Source organism: Ictalurus furcatus, chromosome 4 (assembly GCF_023375685.1).
Source record: "Ictalurus furcatus strain D&B chromosome 4, Billie_1.0, whole genome shotgun sequence".
Classification (NCBI taxonomy): Eukaryota; Metazoa; Chordata; class Actinopteri; order Siluriformes; family Ictaluridae; genus Ictalurus; species Ictalurus furcatus.
In genome coordinates, this window is record NC_071258.1 from 19,125,350 (window position 1) to 19,146,300 (window position 20,951).

General features: G+C 40.6%; 1 protein-coding gene across 3 annotated transcripts in view; it reads right to left on the reverse strand.

The window, feature by feature from the left end:
- Positions 1 to 20,951, reverse strand: part of rasgrf1 (Ras protein specific guanine nucleotide releasing factor 1) — a 415,815-nt gene that overhangs the window by 13,113 nt on the left and 381,751 nt on the right. For 2 of the 3 annotated variants that reach the window (XM_053623247.1, XM_053623248.1), the window contains 5 exons: positions 15,214 to 15,298; positions 10,921 to 11,118; positions 859 to 938; positions 605 to 722; positions 205 to 273 (listed from right to left, as the gene is read on the reverse strand). In XM_053623247.1, the coding sequence (XP_053479222.1) occupies positions 205 to 273; positions 605 to 722; positions 859 to 938; positions 10,921 to 11,118; positions 15,214 to 15,298 (550 nt within the window). Of the gene's footprint in view, positions 1 to 204; positions 274 to 604; positions 723 to 858; positions 939 to 10,920; positions 11,119 to 15,196; positions 15,299 to 20,951 lie in introns of those variants that run through there. The other variant, XM_053623249.1, reaches the window with a different exon arrangement.

The window sequence follows — 20,951 nt, forward strand, 5'->3', positions numbered from 1 at the left end:
TCAAATAAAAAAATGGAAAAATCATGTCTGACATTATTTATATTTATCTTTACAGTACAAAAACTGGAATTTTAAGAAGCATTAGTAGACTTATTATATACAATTTATATGCGCACTTTGTGGGTATACAGTTATTAATTGTAGCCCATCTGATCCTTTGCACAATTTGTGAGTCACCTCTACTCTGGCCATGATTTTAAATACCTTTGGCTGATGATCAATCTTGTATGATGTTTGCTGAAATTGACGTATTTCTCTGATGATATGGGAGATCTAGAACAGAATAAAAATCAGCATGAGTTAAACATGATGAATTATGGTGTGTTCCTCCTCAAAACAAATGCCAACATTGTAAACAGTAAATAGTAATGAAAACAGAATAGTGAATGGTTATAAAATCTAAACCATGGAACCGGTAATACGAGTCTAGTTATTTCCAGTATGATTTTCAAGAAAATCAAAACTGAATGGTTTGTCATGTTGATTTGCTTATTAACACACCAACAATTCTCAACCTTTTCCAAAATATATTTCAAAATTACTTCTAGATTTCCTTACTTGAAATTACAAAACAGAACGCTCAGCAAAAACAGCACTTGTTTACCATTCTCATCTTGGAAAAGTTAACCAGGTTGTCTTCTGTGTAGTTTGGTGTACCCTCCTCAATGAATGCCAGGTCTGTGAGGTACATCCCCAAGTATGGCACACATGGAGGGTCACAACTAGCAGGCACAATAGTACTTAATTAGATAAAGAAAGTACATATTTGGCTGAGGAACACATTCAAGAACACAGTCACATAACTTCATGTTACAAACAACACAATAAGACAAAAGTAATAAGCCATATCGAGTTTACTTTTTTAAGGCTTCTCTTAGGTTCTTGAACCTTCCCTCAGATGAGACCAACTTCTGCAGCTTGTCAATAACTGTTTTCGTCTAAGGAGTGAATCAAAACCAAAAAGACATTACACATCTCACATATGCAGTATATCATTTGCTACAAAAAAGATACAGTTTAGCAAGTAACAATTTGATATGCTTCAATTCAATGCTGATCCGATGCAATTTGATTCATATCTGATCCTATAAGATCCAGTTCAGTTAAATTAACATGTACTGATTTATGCTAGTTTTGACTCCATAAAGAACAAGAACTTCAAAGATTTCTTCACCATCTTTGTTTTGTCTGAGAATTGATACATCAATTCAATGCACTACACTAATTCTCCTGCCAAATATTTTTTGATTTTATCCCAATTATTTTTTTTCATACAGCATAGGGACGAACACTTCACTAAAATGATGTGGACTGGGTGTTGTGTCTGTGGCAGCTGGTATTTATTTAAAACTGCAGTACAGAACTTTCTTTGGTTAAAAATGAACAAAAATCAATTATTGAGCAATAACATAAAAAATCAGTGCTCAAAACTGTCTACTTACCTTACCTTCGCAACAGTAAGCATAAAATAATCATGTATTATTTGAGCTGTCGTGTCGGATTGTGCTGGAAATGTCAGTTTGACGTTATTCATCTTTGTGTGGTTGTATCATGTCCATAAACAGAAAGAAGAAGACCGGGCTAATATATCGCATGTGTGGGTACTGAAAAGCTTGTGTGGGTGCTGGTTGTAGCTTGTTCTTACAACAGTGCCTTAAAATTTAAACTTGTCATCTAGATGGTTGCTTTTAAATCTGGATAGTTCTAAACGACAATCATCTATGACATCTGGGGAATCACCTGTTGTCAAAACTAAGAAATCTTTAACTGTGGAGAGCCTGCAGTCAAAAAGGAAATGCGACAGAGCCCATGAAAAAGGATAGTAAATATCGGCATGGCTTTTTAGAGTTGGTGACAACTCTGAGATCTGAAGGGATTGAAGACTGACTCTGGCTTTTTTCTGCTGGACAAGTAAGACATTTCAGTGGCTCAATAGGTAGCTACCTAGCATTACTGCACTTGTTTGCTTGATTCAGCTACAGTGTGGTGAAAAAGTATTTCTTCTGTTTTTGTGTATATCTCATACTAAATTGTTTCAGAAATTAAGATAAAACAAAGGGAACCTGAGTAAACACAAAATACATTTTTTAAATGATATGTTTTTTTTTGTTGTTTTTTTTGAAGCAAAAAAGTTATCCAATACCAACTGGGCCTGTGTGAAAATGTATTTGCCTCCATAGTTAATAATTCCCCTAATCTATGAAACTGCATTGATAATGGGGTTCAGCTGGACTAGACGCAACCAGACCTGATTATTGCCAGCCGTAATCAATCAAATCAACGCTTAAATAGAACTTTTTCTACAGCATGAAGTTGGTTAAAAGGTCTTACCCAGTAACACACTATGCCAAAGTGCCAAAGTTAAAAGAAATTCCTAAAATGATTAGGAAGAAGGTGATTAAAGCCTGGAAAGGGTTACAAAGCTATTTCAAAGTGTCTAGGACTCCAAAGGACCACAGTGAGAGCCATTATCTCCAAATGGAAAAACTCGGCACAGTAGTGAACCTTCCCAGAAGTGGCCAACCTTCCAAAATTCCTCCAAGAGCACAGAAATGAGTCATACAGCAAGTCACAAAAGAGCCAAGGACAATATCAAAGGAACTACAGCCCTTTCTTGCATCAATAAATGTCACTGTTCATGACTCCAATATCAGAAAGACACCGGACAAAATGGCATCCATGGAAGAGTGGCGAGGCAAAAACCACTGCTAACCCAGAAGAACATTAAGGACTGTCTGAATTTTGTCAAAACACACCTTGATGATCCTCAAACCTTTTGGGAGAATGTTCTCTGTGGATTGAGTCGAAAGTGGAACTGTTTGGAAGACAGTGGTCCCATTACATCTGGCGTAATACAAACACAGAATTCCACAAAAAGAACATCATACCTATGGTCAAGTATAGTGGTGGAAGTGTGATGGTGTGAGGCTGCTTCAGGGCCTGGGAAACTTGCAATAATTGAGGGAAACATGAATTCTGCTCTCTACCACAAAATCCTAAAGGAGAATGTCCGGTCTTCAGTCTGTGAGTTGAAACTCAAACACAACTGGATTCTGCAGTAAGACAATGATCCAAAGCATAGGAGTAAGTCCTAGTCCTGATAAGTCCTAAGACTGATCTCCAGTTATCGGAAGCATTTATTTGTTACTGCTGTGGAAGCATGCAAGTTATTGTTACTAAAGGTGGAACAAACACATTTTAAGTTTAAGGGGGCAATTAGTTTTTCACATTGGTGATAGGTTTGGATAACTTTTTTTGCTTCAATAAAAAATAAATAAATAAGTGTACTGTGTGCTTACTCAGGCTGCCTTTGTTTTATGTTGTATTTCGTTTGAAGATATAAAACTATTTAGTATGAGCTATATACAAAAACAGAAGAAATCAGTGTGGGGTCAAATACATTTTCACAGCACTTTAGGTATCAAGTTTCCTATGTTTTTTGTTTTGTTTTGTTTTGCTATGGTCACTGTGGTAAATTGCATTTATTTTCTGCTAGCTGTGAGAGAGAGCAATTCACCTCTACTCCAAGAAAACTGTATCTGCCACCACCTCCGTTGTCAAGCATTGGAGCTTATATACAACCCATACAACCACAACCCCTCAAACCATCAGATTCATCCATGCAGAGGAGCAGTGCAAAAGCACAACCCATGTAAAAAAAAAACAAACAAGCAAAAAAAAAAACACAGCAAATAATTTGCAATTTTATGTTTCAAACAGAGAGGTGATAGAGAGGCAAAAGTTCAGTACTGCAGCTTTAAAATGGGGAAATCACAGGTGAATGTTAATGAAGTATATGTTTGTGTTCTGTTTTATCTATTTCATCTGTTTGTGTGACCTCCTGTTTTATTAACCACTCAGTAAGTGCATCACAAGACTTTTAAAAAAAATTGGGCCAATGTTGTGCTAAAAACAGCTTTCTAAAAATAGCTAGTTACATTTCACCAGAAGGTCATGATAGATTAGGCTGCTGATCACTACTGTAGATCAGAGCACTTTGCAAGTCTGACCGGTGCCACTACATTTCAGTTTATGAGGTCAATCATGTTCATTGCCATTTCAGTGATTGCTAGTTGGTTAGGAGGTTCTGCCCCTTTGAGAGATTATCCAAACGTGATATGGAGAAGCAGATGCCCAGTAGTGGCAGCTTGGTGGGATTTGAACTCATGACCTTCTGATCACTTGTCCAATGTCTAAACCAGAGCTACCACTGCCCTAAGCAAGCAAGCAAGCAAGCAAGAAAGAAAGAATGAATGAATGAATGAATGAATGAATGAATGAATCAATCAATCAATCAATCTCCAGAGTTCTACAACTTTGGCCCACAGCCACCCACTCGCAGCCACCTCGGAGCCCACAACACCCTGGCCAAGTTGCCGGACCGGTTCCTCTGGCACACTATGGATGCTGACATCCGGGTCTTCTGACCAAACAAAATGCCACCTAGGGCTGACAGAAGCACAGTACAGTGCATCCGGAAAGTATTCACAGCGCTTCACTTTTTCCACATTTTGTTATGTTACAGCCTTATTCCAAAATGGATTAAATTCATTATTTTCCTCAAAATTCTACAAACAATACCCCATAATGACAACGTGAAAGAAGTTTGTTTGAAATCTTTGCAAATTTATTAAAAATAAAAAACAAAAAAAGCACATGTACATAAGTATTCACAGCCTTTGCTCAATACTTTGTTGAAGAACCTTTGGCACCAATTACAGCCTCAAGTCTTTTTGAGTATGATGCTACAAGCTTGGCACACCTATTTTTGGGTAGTTTCTCCCATTCTTCTTTGCAGGACCTCTCAAGCTCCATCGGGTTGGATGGAGAGTGTCGGTGCACAGCCATTTTCAGAGCTCTCCAGAGATGTTCAATCGGGTTCAAGTCTGGGCTCTGGCTGGGCCACTCAAGGACATTCACAGAGTTGTCCTGTAGCCACTCCTTTGTTATCTTGGCTGTGTGCTTAGGGTCGTTGTCCTTTTGGAAGATGAACCTTCGCAGTCTGAGGTCCAGATCACTCTGGAGCAGGTTTTCATCAAGGATGTCTCTGTACATTGCTGCATTCATCTTTCCCTCGATCCTGACTAGTCTCCCAGTTCCTGCTGTTGAAAAACATCCCCACAGCATGATGCTGCTACCACCATGCTTCACTGTAGGGATAGTATTGGCCAGGTGATGACTGATGCCTGGTTTCCTCCAGACATGACGCTTGCCATTCAGGCCAAAGCGTTCAATCTTTGTTTCATCATGGTCTGAGAGTCCTTCAAGTGCCTTCTGGCAAACTCCAGGCGGGCTGTCATGTGCCTTTTACTGAGGAGTGGCTTTTGTCTGGCCACTCTACCATACAGGCCTGATTGGTGGACTGCTACAGAGATGGTTGTTCTTCTGGAAGGTTCTCCTCTCTCCCCAGAGACACGCTGGAGCTATGTCAAAGTGACCATCGGGTTTTTGGTCTCTCCCTGACTAAGGCCCTTCTCCCCCGATCGTTCAGTTTGGTTGGGCGGCCAGCTCTAGGAAGAGTCCTGGTGGTTCCAAACTTCTTCCATTTACGGATGATGGTGGCCACTGTGCTCATTGGGACAGTCAATGCTGCAGAAATGTTTCTGTACCCTTCCCCAGTTCTGTGCCTCGATACAATCCTGTCTCAGAGGTCTACAGACAATTCCTTGGACTTCATTGCTTGGTTTGTGCTCTGACATGCATTTATTTACTGTGGGACCTTATATAGACAGGTGTCTGCCTTTCCAAATCATGTCCAATCAATTGAATTTACCACTGGTGGACTCCAATCAAGTTGTAGAAACATCTCAAGGATGATCAGTGGAAACAGGATGCACCTGAGCTCAATTTTGAGTGTCATGGCAAAGGCTGTGAATACTTATGTACATGTGCTTTTTTGTTTTTTATTTTTAATAAATTTACAAAGATTTCAAACAAACTTCTTTCACGTTGTCATTATGGGGTATAGTTCGTAGAATTTTGAGGAAAATAATGAATTTAATCCATTTTGGAATAAGGCTGTAACATAACAAAATGTGGAAAAAAATGAAGTGCTGTGAATACTTTCCGGATGCACTGTAGCTGGGATATCACATCGGCCGGTGCTGCTGAAGCCAGAGGAAAAGAAGCTGGTGGCGGGGAAAGGATACCCTGGCCCATGTCAAAGAAGCAGCTACATGCCTTTCTGGGGCTTGTGGGTTACTACAGATGATTTGTTCCTAATTTCTCCTCTCTAGCCTTCCCCCTCTCAGACCTTACCAAGAAAGGCCAACCGGACCGGGTGCAGTGGACCGAGAAAGCAGAGCAGACATTCGAGACTCTCAAACAAGCCCTCACCAGCCCATCTGTCCTACAGAACCCCGACTTCTCACTACCTTTCACCATACACACGGATGCTTCAGAGACAGGGCTGGGGGCCTGTCCCAAACTTTCAACAGTGAAGAGCACCCGGTCCTGTATGTTAGCAGGAGACTAACTCCAGCCAAAAGGAAGTACACCAGCGTGTTGCAAGAAGTCCTCGCAATAAAGTGGGCCATAGAGGAAATCCGGTACTATCTGGCAGGGTGACATTTCACCCTGGTAACCAACCATGCCCCATGCTGTGAATGGCCCAGGCCAAAGACACCAACGTCAGGGTGACCCAGTGGTTCCTCTCATTGCAGGACATCTTGTTCCAGGTCCAGCACCAGGTGGGATCCCAACATGGAAAAGCTGACGACCTGTCAAGAAGGTATGCCCTCTTGACCCAACTCATTCCGGCAGTAGGCTCAGAGCTGGGGGGGTACTGTGATGGCGGGCCTGCAGCCTACACACACAATGCGCATCGTGTTCCTCGTGCAACTGCTGCCAGGGTGCTGAACGGACAGTACCATTTCAGCACCTCGGTTGTTTTGGACAGCAAGAATGCACATGGCTGTAAGGCGGGGTGGCAGAAACACACAATGCTGGCAGCACATGATTGGAGTGGCTTCTCTTCACAGTCTGAGAGAAGAGCAGCGGCTCTAAAAGGGCGCAGCAGACAAGGTGGGGTGAGTTAATTCTTGCAGCACACATCTAGTGATTCTTCTCTGTCTCTCTCTGTGCTTCCAGATGCAGACAACGATGATGACGACAACAGAGAAGAAGACTGCAGAGGAGAAACTCCCCGGCTGTGCTGTGCCTCTCTCCGGCACCCTCGGTCTCCGCCAAGCCTCCTGGGTCCTGCCTCACGACCACTCCAGCCTGTCTGTCGCGCCCCACACTGGGAAGACAGCGACCTTCATCCTCACACTCATCACCTCTTCACCTCCTCTCACCTGCACCAGCATATAAATAAATATATCACCTTTTTGCAACACCTCTGCCTCCTGAGTGTCTGTGTTCTGCCTGTCCTGGCCCTGAGCAGCTACATTATTTTATATACAGTATCTCTCAAAAGTCAGTACACCCCTCACATTTTTGTAAATATTTGATTATATCTTTTCATGTGACAACACTGAAGAAATGACACTTTGCTACAATGTAAAGTAGTGAGTGTACAGCTTGTGTAACAGTGTAAATTTGCTGAATCCTCAAAATAACTCAACACGAAGACATTAAAGTCTAAACTGCTGGCAACAAAAGTGAGTACACCCCTAAGTGAAAATGTCCAAATTGGGCCCAATTAGCCATTTTCCCTCCCCGGTGTCATGTGACTTGTTAGTGTTACAAGGTCTCAGGTGTGAATGGGGAGCAGGTGTGTTAAATTTGGTGTCATCACTCTCACACTCCCTCATACTGGTCACTGGAAGTTCAATATGGCACCTCATGGCAAAGAACTCTCTGAGGATCTGAAAAAAATAATTTTTGCTGTAGACAAAGATGGCCTAAGCTATAAGAAGATTGCTGCAGCACAGTGGCCAAGACCATACAGCGGTTTAACAGGACAGGTTCCAGAACAGGCCTCGCCATGGTCGACCAAAGAAGTTGAGTGCACGTGCTCAGCATCATATCCAGAGGTTGTCTTTGGGAAATAGACATATAAGTGCTGCCAGCATTGCTGCAGAGGTTGAATGGGGTGGGGGGTCAGCCTGTCAGTGCTCAGACCATACGCCGCACACTGCATCAAATTGGTCAGCATGGCTGTCATTCCAGAAGGAAGCCTCTTCTAAAGATGATGTACAAGAAAGCCCGCAAACAGTTTGCTGAAGACAAGCAGACTACGGACATGAATTACTGGAACCATGCCCTGTGGTCTGATGAGACCAAGATAAACTGATTTGGTTCAGATGGTGTCAAGCGTGTGTGGCGGCAACCAGGTGAGGAGTACAAAGACAAGTGTGTCTTGCCTACAGTCAAGCATGGTGGTGGGAGTGTCATGGTCTGGGGCTGCATGAGTGCTGCCAGCACTGGGGAGCTACAGTTCATTGAGGGAACCATGAATGCCAACATGTATTATGTCATACTGAAGCAGAGCATGATCCCCTCCCTTCGGAGACTGGGCCGCAGAGCAGTATTCCTGCATGATAACGACCTCAGACACACCTCCAAGATGACCACTGCCTTGCTAAAGAAGCTGAGGGTGAAGGTGATGGACTAAACCCTATTGAGCATCTGTGGTGTATCCTCAAAAGGAAGGTGGAGGAGCACAAGGTCTCTAACATCCACTTGTGATGTCATCATGGAGGAGTGGAAGAGGACTCCAGTGGCAACCTGTGAAGCTCTGGTGAACTCCATGCCCAAGAGGGTTAAGGCAGTGCTAGAAAATAATGGTGGCCACACAAAATATTCACACTTTGGGCCCAATTTGGACATTTTAACTTGCTAAGTAATAGGGTAGGGGTTGGCACGCTTATGCAACCAGATTATTTTTTTTATATGTTTATTTTTTTCACTTATTGTTATTCAATTTAATTTATAAGTTACAATTTCACAATAAAGGTAGGAAAGGTTGTGACATGATTTATCTTGGATTCATTTTTTTACATTACAAAAACCTGCCATTTTAACAGGGGTGTGTAGACTTTTTATATCCAGTGTATACAGTTGTGGATGAATGAGTAATGACTCATAATTGCACTATCCAGTTTCACCCAGAAGAAGATGAGTTTCCTTTTAAGTGCTGTTCCTCTCAAGGTTTCATCTCAGGGAGTTTTTCCTTGTAATTGTTGCTCTGGCTTGCTCATTAGTGGTTTATATGTAAATCCATATCCTGATTTCCATAAAGCTGCTTTGTGACAATGTCCACTGTTAAAATGTTATATAAACAGAATTGAATGCAACTGAATTGAATGCCCAGAGAGTGTGATAATAACTGACACCCTCTGGAAGCCCTGCCCTTCCCCCATTTCACACTAACACATGTTTTGGGCCATGCTCACAATGCTTGAAAGATGCATTGATAGAATGCCCACACTTTCTGTCAAGTAAATGAAGAATTTATTGAAAGCGGTCAGAATGTTACTTTTTGACCATGGCTGAATATTTTGACTATAAAAAATATTTAATAGGCCTACAACAAAAAAATGTTAACTCTAACACTTTACTAATAACCTTAATGTGGACAAGTGGACAAGGATTAAAAATTACTGTTTGCTTGCTTTACCTCCCTGCACTGGTCAGTGATCAGACACATTCAGACAGTTTGAGCAGCAAATCATTGCTGTAGAGGTTGAAGGGGTGGGGGGTCAGCCTGTCAGTGCTCAGACCATACGGTCTGTCATACCTACAGTCAAGCATGGTGGTAGGTGTGTCATGGTCTGGTGCTGCATGAGTGCTGCCGGCACTGGGGAGCTACAGTTCATTGAGGGAACCATGAATGCCAACATATACTGTGACATACTGAAGCAGAGCATGATCCGCTCCCTTTGGAGACTGGGCCGCAGGGCAGTATTACTGCATGATAACGACCCCAAACACACCTCCAAGATGACCACTGCCTTGCTAAAGAAGCTGAGGGTGAAGGTGATGGACTAAACCCTATTGAGCATCTGTGGGGCATCCTCAAACGGAAGGTGGAGGAGCACAAGGTCTCTAACATCCACCAGCTCCATGATGTCATCATGGAGGAGTGGAAGAGGACTCCATTGGCAACCTCTGAAGCTCTGGTGAACTCCATGCCCAAGAGGGTTGAGGCAGTGCTGGAAAACAATGGTGGCCACAAAAAAATATTCACACTTTGGGCACAATTTGGACATTTTCACTTAGGGGTGTACTCACTTTTGTTGCTAGCGCTTTAGACATTAATGTCTTTTAATGCGCTTTAGACTTTAATGCACTTTAACTTTAGATTTTAATGCGCTTTAGACTTTTAATGCGCTTTAGACTTTAATGTCTAAAGCGCATACTTTTAATGCGCTTTAGACATTAAAAGTAGACAACTACTTACACGCATATTCATATATATATATATATATGAATATGTGTGTAAGTAACCTATTGACAATTTTGTTTTTGTTAGGCAGCGGCAGTTTCATGGCTGGGGTGATGGGGGTTGGCAAATTCTCAAAAAACTAGGAAGTGGAACTAATGAAAAAAATTTTTGAATATGTGTGGTCTACTGTAATGATTTACAATTTCACTATCCAGTTTCACCCAGTGGAGGCTGTGTTCACTTCCATGCTTAGTTCCTCTCAATGTTTCTTGATACTAGCACCTCAGGCTTGCTCATTAATGTCTACATCCATGTTTTATGTAAAGCTGCTTTATTACAGTGTCTTTTGCTAAAAGCAGTAAACAAATAAAATTGCAATGAATTAATAATAATAATAATAATAATAATAATATTATTATTATTATTATTATTATTATTATTATTATTATTATTAAGGTTTGTGTGTTTCTATACATTTCTGGGTGGATGTTCCCAGATTTGTCTGCTGTAGAGAAAAAAAGCTCTCCAGTCCTATAAATTCATGCTAAGAAACACACTTTTATTCATAATGGACAGTATGTTTAGCATACCTGTTTTGAAACTTTGAGCCAGGTCTTCTTGAGGCGGAAAATGGCGCTGCGGTTGAGGGATGAGGTTACCTCCAGCACAGCGTTATAGTTATGGAGACAGCGGCAGATGTCAGCTACTGCCACCCACTTCTCCATCACGGCCACCCGTGTGTTCACGTCTTCGCAGCGCAGGATCTCCGATGCAATCAAGTTGCTTACCTTAAAAGGGAAAATAACTATATTATATTAAATAAATGTATATTTCATCTAAATTAAATAAATGCAGTAATTATCAATATAATTATCAATTATAGATTAATACAGAGAAATGTGATTAAATCTTCTTTATAAATTTGTCATTGAATGTCTGCACCAAAATATACATTATACATTATACCCTTTTGGAATCCTACTTCTTCAATATAATAATAATATAATACAAATTCAATAATGAATCAACATGCCTGTTATGAAATAAGAGTTAGAGTAGGTAAGCAGTGAGCAGTGATACACTGAGCAGTACCCCAGCACCAGGGGTCTGATTTATTAAAGCATGCACAGAAAAATAATTCTTTGCATAAGAAATGCCAGTGTGTACAAGGAAATTGGCATTCGTCACAGATGACCACTGTCTTCTCTGCGCAAAGCTGCATTCAACCACCTCAATATATCTTTAGATGTGTCTTTTATATGATTTTCCAGTAAATTTAATGTGTGTCACCTGTCTGCAGCACAGTCAGAAACTCTAACAAATATGCTGACATGACTACAATAAGTAGGAATAGAGCTGCTAGTAATCAGTTAATCCACGCACACACGCACATGGTCAGGAGAGTGTGTAAATGTACACACATCCTCTCACACTTGATAGATCACATTCTTTGCATAGATACAGTGGTGCTTGAAAGTTTGTGAAGTTAAGAATTTTCTACATTTCTGCATAAATATGACCTAAAACAGCATCAGATTTTCCTAAAGGTAGATAAAGAAAACCCAATTAAACAAATGTAAAAAAAAAAAAAAAAAAAAAAAGGAGAATTTTATTTATTTATTTATTCATCTATTTATTTATATTATTACTTTTGTTTATTATATATTTAGTTATTGAGGAAAATGATCCAATATTACATATCTGTGAGTAGTAAAAGTATGTGTACCTTTTCTTTCAGTATCTGGTGTGACCCAGTTGTGCAGCAATAACTGATATTAAACATTTCTGGTAAATGTTGATCATTGGCTTGAAGGAATTTTAGCCCATTCCTCAGTACAGAACAGCTTCAACTCTGGGTTGTTGGCTTTTTTCCTCACAAGAACTGCTTGCTTCAGATCCTTCCACAATATTGAATTATTGAATTGAATTAAGGTAATGACTTTGACTTGGCCATTCCAAAGTATTAACTTTATTCTTCTTTAACCATTCTTTGGTAAAATGACTTGTCCTGACATTTTCCTTTAGAATTCGCCGGTATAATTCAGAATTAATTGTTCCACCCTGGTCAAGATGCAGCAAAACAGGCCCAAACCACGATACTACCACCACTGTGTTTCAAAAATGGGATTAGGTTCTTATGCTGGAATTCAGTGTTTTAATAAGAAGATAACACTCCTTATTTAAGCCAAAAATCTATTTTGGATTCATCTGTCCACAAAACATTTTTCCAATAGCCTTCTGGCTTGTCCATGTGATCTTTAGTAAACTGCTGAAGGGCAGCAATGTTCTTTTTGGAGATCAGTGGATTTCTCCCTGCAGCCATGCCATGCACACCATTTTTGTTCAGTGTTCTCCTGATGGTGAACTCATGAACAGTAAAATAAGCCAATGTGAGAGAGGTCTTTAGCTGCTTAGAAGTTAACCTGGATTCTTTTGTGACCTTGCAGACTATTACATGTCTTGTTCTTGGAATGATCTTTGTTGGTCAACCACTCCTGGGGAGAGTAACAATGGTCTTGAATTTCCTCCATTTGTACACAATCTGTCTGACTTTGGATTGGTGACATCCAAACTCTTTATTGGTTTGTAACCTTTTCAAGCCTGATGAGCATTAACAACTTTTTTTTCTGAGGTCCTCAGAAATCTCCTTTGTTTGTGCCATGATACACTTCCACAAACATGTGTTGTGAAGATCAGACTCTGATAGATCTCTGTTCTTTAAATAAAACAGGGTTCTCACTCACACCTGATTGTCATCCCAAGGATTGAAAACACCTCACTCTAATTTCACCTTCAAATCAACTGATAATCTTAGAGGTTCACATACTTTTCCTACTCACAGATATGTAATATTGGATCACTTTTCTAAATAAATAAATGACCAAATATAATATTTTGATCTAATTTGATAAAATTGGGTTCTCTTTGTCTACTTTTGGGACCTGATGAAATCTGATAATGTTTTAATTCATATTTAGGCAGTAATATAGAAAATTCTAAAGGTTTCACAAACTTTCAAGCACCACTGTATGTATGTATTAAAGGTTTACGTACAAAACTATGTATTCACATGGTTGATAAATGAGACCCCTGGACTGGGAAATAATAAACACTAGTTTCGTTAACCACAGAACCTATGGTTCTGTGAAGATGGGATAACTGTCAGAGTTGGTGAGAATCACCTGTATACCTTCTTGCATGTTGGAGACATTTCAATATAGTCACTAATTGATGTATGATGCAGTATTTGCAATGAAAACTGCTGTTACACAGTCATCGTTCCCTGAAACCTTTTTGTTTGGTGATAACCCTGGAGTGCCAACAAGTCAGAGGAACTGACCCACCCTATGACTGAATGAAAAGGAAGCCACACTCACACCATTGGGAGGGAAGATGTTAACCCTGTAGAGCCTGAAGAAGGTACAAGGTGACAACCAGTTCATAGTAACACTTACATCATGGAGTGGCATAACTTTAAGTCATGCCCATGAAGAGGAGTCACTCCTCATAGAGTGGCATGTCTATAGGCAAGGATGATGACATCCACCATGAAATTGCCCACTCTTTTTAGACAGGGGAGCTTTTCTCTGTGACTGATGAACAGTGGAACTGAAGATCAAATATCTACCATTCAATCCAACTAATACCATAGTGCACATTCTGGGCACTGCAAAGAATGACCTACAGGTTCACCTTCATGGAATACCAGAAAATTGCATGATATGACCTTGGGCAGAAACCCACACAAGCACCCACCACATCATTCTCCTGTCATATAGTCACCAATGCATGTTCATTAGCTTATCGTCAAGACATGGCATTATCCTACTTTTTTTTTTAAGAAGAAGCCTTTATTCATCACATATTCATTACAGAACAGTGAAATTCCTTTCATTGCATATCCCAGCTTGTTAGGGGCCAGAGCGCAGGGCCAGCCATAATACAGCACCCCTGGAGCAGAGAGAGTTAAGGGCCTTGCTCAGGAGCACAAAAGTGGCAGCTTGTCACTGCTGGGGCTTGAACCCGAGACCTTCTTATCAGTAACCCAGAGCCTTAACCACTGAGATCAGCATTTTGAATGGGCTCATAAGCATGGAGTTTCCACACTAGGTTCTTGGGGTGCATGGTGGAAAGAAGATCACACTCAGCCTATTAGGGAGGCATTCATGGTGACTATTTCTGTCTCTGGTACTTGGGGACTAGCCACAGCCTGAAAACCCTGGTGTTTTATGCTACTGGATCTGGTTAACAGAACAGGCTTAATGATTAACAGCACACAGTGCAGTGAATCAGACCCACTTGGCTGCATTAGTCATGCTTAGCCAAAGGCCTGCTAGTTAACAGACTGTGAAGGCTGTGGGAGTGAGCATAAGCACAGAGGGAGAATTTGACCCACAAAGATTCAAGGGGAGAATGGAGGGAAACCCAAATCCAACCCAAGTGATACAACAAGTTCAGTAGTGGAGCAGGGTATAAAAAAACTCTGAGGGAAACCTGACCTGCCAGACTGAGAGGGGACTTGTTGAAAGAGAAGTCAGTAATACACAACAAGAGGAACATAGCTAATTAGGGTACCCACTCAAAGTAACAAGCCAAAATGTTCCATAGCATACTCCAGAAATGTAGAAAAATACACTCACCATGGTCAAAAATATGATAGGAGTCTAGTGCCAGCTTTGGAGGGCAGGTTACCTGCAGCTCTCAACATAGTCGCAAGCTGTTATGCAAATAGCTGTGATCTCATGTGGTGTACATGAGATCCGATGTGCAAAAGGTATGACAGACAGGTGATTCGCACCACCCCTGGCAGTTATGAGGGGTGAAAGAGAACTACAATTTTAGTACTGATGTATATGACAGAGTCACCATAGATACATATGTACATCATTGAAGTGCTTTGTCGTTGTCATGATGTAGGGTGTCTTTTCATTTTTGTCATTCTTCATCCAGCCTTGACCAAAGAACTCCCTGGAAATAATAGTGACAGTGTTACTTTCAGGGAAAGACAATATAGAAGTTTTTAAAACATACTTTACACTTTTCACATTTGTGGAGCTTTTTTGCACCATAATCCCCACCCCTCCTTTACTTTGCCTTTCAAAAAATATTACAAAACATATGGATACAAAATATTCTTAAATAAATTAAAATCAGTGCTGAGCTTGGTTTATTGTGTGGAGTTTCACATTAGTCTCCCCATGTCTGTGTGGGTTTCCTCCCTATCCTAAATTGCCTTAGGTGTTAACAGTGTAAATGTGTGCATTGGTGCCCTGCAATGAACTGGCACTCCACCGAGGGTGTATTACCAGTTGTAGGCATATTTTTAGATGAAGCCTCCATAAAGGAGCATCAAGGTGCTTTTCAATTATAAAGGATTGAAATCAATTTAAAATATTTTATCTGTAGTGTAAATGTAATTAATTAATATTGTATTAATCAAATATTTAATTTAACTTTTTAAAAATATTTTATTTATTTTGGTGATACAAATGGTAAGTGTGGAAGCGGGGGCGTGCTCGATTGCCAGTTTGTTAATGGGGGAGGATCTGGAGAAGGTTAGTGGTAAGGATGACACCTGCAGGGAATTATAGTAATGAATGCTGTGTGTTGTAGTGAGCTGTGGTGAGATAAAACCGAGAGAGACAAACCTTTCATGAGAGAGCGACCAGCACAGAGCTGTGTGTGTGTGTGTGTGTGTGTGTGTGTGTGTGTGCATCAATCAGTTGACTGAAAAATGAAAGTGATTAAAAGAAATTAAAGCATACTTTTGAGTTATCCCAAACCTTCCTCCAGCTTCCTCACTGTAGTAAGTTATATAGTAAGATATAAATGATGGAGGAAAAGTGGAGAGGAGAGGAAGGGGTCTGGCACTTGGGAGTATCTATGTGTATATACTGTAAATATGTTGGGGTGTATGTGTGCACATATAGGTGTGTGTAGGTGTGGGTGCCAAATGTAGTAGCTGTTTACCAGGGAATTAATGGCGATGCGATCAGTAATTAATCAGTAGTTATTATAGTAGTGCCTAGTAGTTGAAATGTAAGACTCAGCAATTACTGCTTAAGACTCCGTAATTACTGCTTAGTTAATGGATAACTCCTACTAACATACTGAGTATATAAATATTAGTTCTTAGTAATTAATAGGAGTAAGTGTTAAAGAACTACTCATTCATTCTTGCATAATTACCAATGAGTTGTTGAAAAGCATTTTGAAATATTACCAGCTATTCAAGCACAACTTTTCACAACTCCACACTTTCATGTTACAATACATTTCTTTTGGTAAGTCAATTCAGGCATCTACTTTGTTCATATAAGAAGTCATTTAAAAACAGTTGAATAGAGATAGATTTCAGCTTTAATTCACTATATAAGAATTCCAGTGGGTTAAAAGTTCATATACACCAAATGGACTGTCTCTTTAAACAACCTGGAAGATTCCAGAAATTAACCTAATGACAGAAACATCTGATTGTATGCAAATTTATGCAAATATAAAAATCGTGGGACCTCACAGACACTGCATCCTTCAGGAAGGAGGAACAAATTAACTTCCGAGGATGAACAAACTTTGATCTGAAAGGTTCACCTGAAGTCCAAGACAAGAACAAAAGATGGAGGAAAAACAGTGAAGCTTTTAATCTGAAGAACATTATCCCAACTGTGAAGCATGGGACCAGAAGCATCATGTTGTGGGGGTGTATTTCTGGAAGTAGGAGTGGTGCACTTCAAAACCATCATGAGGAAGGAGGATTTTCTAGAAATACGAAAGTGACACCTCAAGATATCAACCAGAAAGTTAAAACTTGTTCACAACTGGATCTTACAGCAGGACAATGGTCCTAAGCATACCTCCAAAGTTGTAAAAAAAAATAAAAATGGCAAAACGTATTGGAGTGATCATCACTAAGCCCTAAAGCCTCTAAATCCCATAGAAGATTTGTAATTTGAAGTATTGTGTGAAGCATGTGGAAAGCTACCCAAAGAGTTTGATTCAAGTTACACAATTAAAAGGCAGTGCCACCAAATACCAGCAAAGTCTATGTAAACTTTTGGCCCAATGAAAATCAATGAAACACAGGAAACCTATGGCAACATAAAATCTGTGGAGTTGTAAAAAAAAAAATGTTTGAATGTTTTTAGCCTAGGTGTTGTTAAATGTTTGGCCTCAACTGCATGTTGTCACTCAGGAGAAACTGATTAACACTACACCGATTAGCCATAACTTTAAAACCACTGACAAGTGAAGTGAATAACACAACAGTGGACGACAGCGTCATGGGCACCCAAGACTCACTGATCCATGTAGGGAGCGAAGGCTAGCCCGTCTCATCTCGTCAGAAAATCTACTGTAGCCCAAATTGTGAAAGAAAGTTAATGCTGGCTATGATCGAAAGGTGTCAGAGCATAAATTGCATTGCAGCTTGCTGCATATGGGGCTGCATAGCCACAGACTGTTCAGAGTGCGCATACCCTGTCTACCGCTGAAAGCACCTATAATGTGAGCATCAGAACTGGCCAGTGGAGCAATTGAAGAAGGTGGCCTCATCTGCTGAATCATGTTTTCTTTTACTTAATGTGTATGGCCTGGTGCATGTGCGTCATTTACCTGGGGAAGAGATGGCACCAGGATGCACTCGGAGAAGAAGGCAAGCAGTGTGATGCTCTGGGCAATTCAATTTTATTTGTATAGTGCTTTTAACAATGGATACTGTCATAAAGCAGCTTTACAGAAATATACAATTTCAGCATATAAATTGTAAATTTATAAGTTTAGCCCTAATGAGCAAGCCAGAGGTGATGGTGGCAAGGAAAACTCCCTGAGACAATATGAGGAAAAAACCTTGAGAGGAATAAGATTCAAAAGGGAACCCATCTTCATCTGGGTGACAACAGATAATTACATAAATAATTCCCTTTTATAACTGTGTACTGCATGGTCAAAAAGAGCATAACAATTGTCGTCCTAAGCCATCATAGCAAAACTGTTCATATCAGCTGCAGTTCAAAGCCATCTTAATGGTTTTTAAGTGGTACTATCCTCAGTAATCTCAGACCCCATTTGCATTAGTGTGTTTTCGTTTTAAAACGGCGTTTTAAAATGAAAACGATCTTTGTCCACTCTGCTGTTTCTGCTGTGTTTCAGAAGCCATTCCCTGTCCACACTACACGACCAAAAATGCATGTAACATGACCATTCATGCACACTGGGCATGCGCATACAAGTGTAAACAGGAAGTTGGTTGCTAGTCACCAGCAGGCACAACATTGAGCATGATGGCGAGGAAAAGCAAGGACATGTTCGTGTGGACAGACGATGAGGTGCCATTGTTACTCAATGTAATGAATGACTACAAGGCGGCCATGGCGGTCATAAACGTAGACTGGGAGACTTGCAAAAATAAATACGGCAACATACTCGAAAGATATAGGAATGATTATCCACCACTGGAGGAAGCCATGGCAATGGGGAAGGATTATCTGCACACAAAGGAGGAGGTCACCAAAGGTATGTAGGTCTTACCGTTGCTATAATGTTTTGACTTTAAAAACGTTTAAAGGCTGGCTAATATTAGTAAATTTAAACAGAAAACCTTTTCACACCTGCGTAATCACCAACATGGACCATAATCACTAATCACCAACAACCAGTAACCACCAACATTTACCATGGACTCATTGTAGCAACACTAACAGCTCAGCAACATAGTAACTTAGAGGCACCGGTGCTACTGCTCTCAAATTTTAGTCTGGAGACCTGTGTGTGTATGTATGTATATATAATAAAATGATGTGTGTGTATTTTTATGTGCCTTTGTATAACTGGGTTGTGTTTTGCGTTCACAGGTCACATTACCAACCAACTAAAGGCCATAAGAATCCGTTATCGACAAGTGGTTGACTCTGGTCAGAAAAGTGGCCACAGACGTGTGGTCTTGCTGTTCGTTGAACTCTGCGAGTCAATTTGGGGAGGATCTCCGTCCACACTCACATTGTCTGAGAGCATAGAGACCAGCGATGTAGGACCAGAGGTCCTGGTCTCGGAACAGACAGATGCAGAGTTATCCATTTCCAGTGGAGAAAGAGTCGAAGAGGTTTCTGTGTCTGCAAATATGGGAAATTGATGCCAGAGACTCGACGCCACCCTGACTAACCACAGAAGAGAGAAGCTAATGAGGAAACTCTCCTCTGATGCAATTGCACAGGAGGACCTGGAGATTAAAAGAAGGCTTCAACTGGAAACATCTGACAAAGAGTTTGTTCAGACAATGGACAGTCTGACTTCAAACAATGAAGTGCTGGTGCTGCATATTATGGGTTGAGGGAGCCATGGTTACATGCTTCAACTGCCGCCACACACCCCTCACCAAAACCAGTATTCCTATGCATGCACACCCACAAGAATACCACTTGGAGAGTACAATCCAACTGCACATAGCCAGCACAGCACCTCACCTTCACTGTACAGTGACTACATACATTTGTAGCCCAAACTACAAAAGCAGATTTGTAATGTTGGTTCCCTTAGTGTTGCGTTACTTAAATTTTTATTTGCACATTAAAATAGCTCCAGGTGTGATCTGTTTATGTATTAATACTTAATCTATATTTACAAATTTGATGTGTCTAAATATTTTGTTTGTATTCATGCTATTTTAAATAAAATAATCTTTATGACTTTTGTGTTGTGTTACTCAATGCATGTTTACAATGTTAATATTTACCTTGATATATTTGTTGGCATATATGCAATTTTTTTAAACATTGTGTTTATTACTTTTGTCATGATTCCCCCTTGAAGCAGCGTGCTTTAAGCGCGAATGCGCAAGCACCTGCTTTTCCATTGTTGACAATAGTGACATCTGGACACGTGTGTTTTGTTTATGTTTCTGTCATGTCTCCTCCCTGTTCTGTCATTGGCTGGGATTTCACGTGTCTGTATTGCCCTCAGCTGCTAGCAGTTTAGACGCTGATCATGTCCACATATATACCGCACGCCTCCCAGCACAAGACGCGGAAGATTAGCGTAGAGTTAGATTAGTTCGTTTAGTAGTCATAGTCACGTTCCATGTTTAGAGTTAGTTCATGCTGGATTATCCGTTCCCAGTTCCTCATCATAGTTCATGTTTCTCGTTTTGTTTATTGACCCTGTTTTCCATGACCACGACCTTGATTCATGTTTAACCCTGTGTATGCCTGTTTGCCAATTGCCTGACCTTCGCCTGTTTTGGATTACGTTTATGGATTACGTTTTGGATTTGTCTGCCTGTCTCTCTTTTAAAATAAACACTGTTCATACTGCACTTGCATCTGTCCTATCTCCGCTCCGTCACGATACGTGAGAGAATCTTCCGCCAAAACATGGATGCAGCAGGAGAACGGAGAAAACGCAGAACCCGGAAGTCGACGCCAACTGTCCCCGCTATGGACTCAGTCCAATTCCCGCAATGGACATTTATGGAGCTTCCTGATCCATTTGACGGATTTTTCGGTGCCCCAGAATATTTTCTGGTAGACTGTCAATTCTATTTCTCCAGCCTGTTAGACCCTAAGCCAGAGGAGAAGCAATGGCTCCGATTCATGTGGTCCCGGTTCTTTGGACCGGCCCGTCAGTGGGT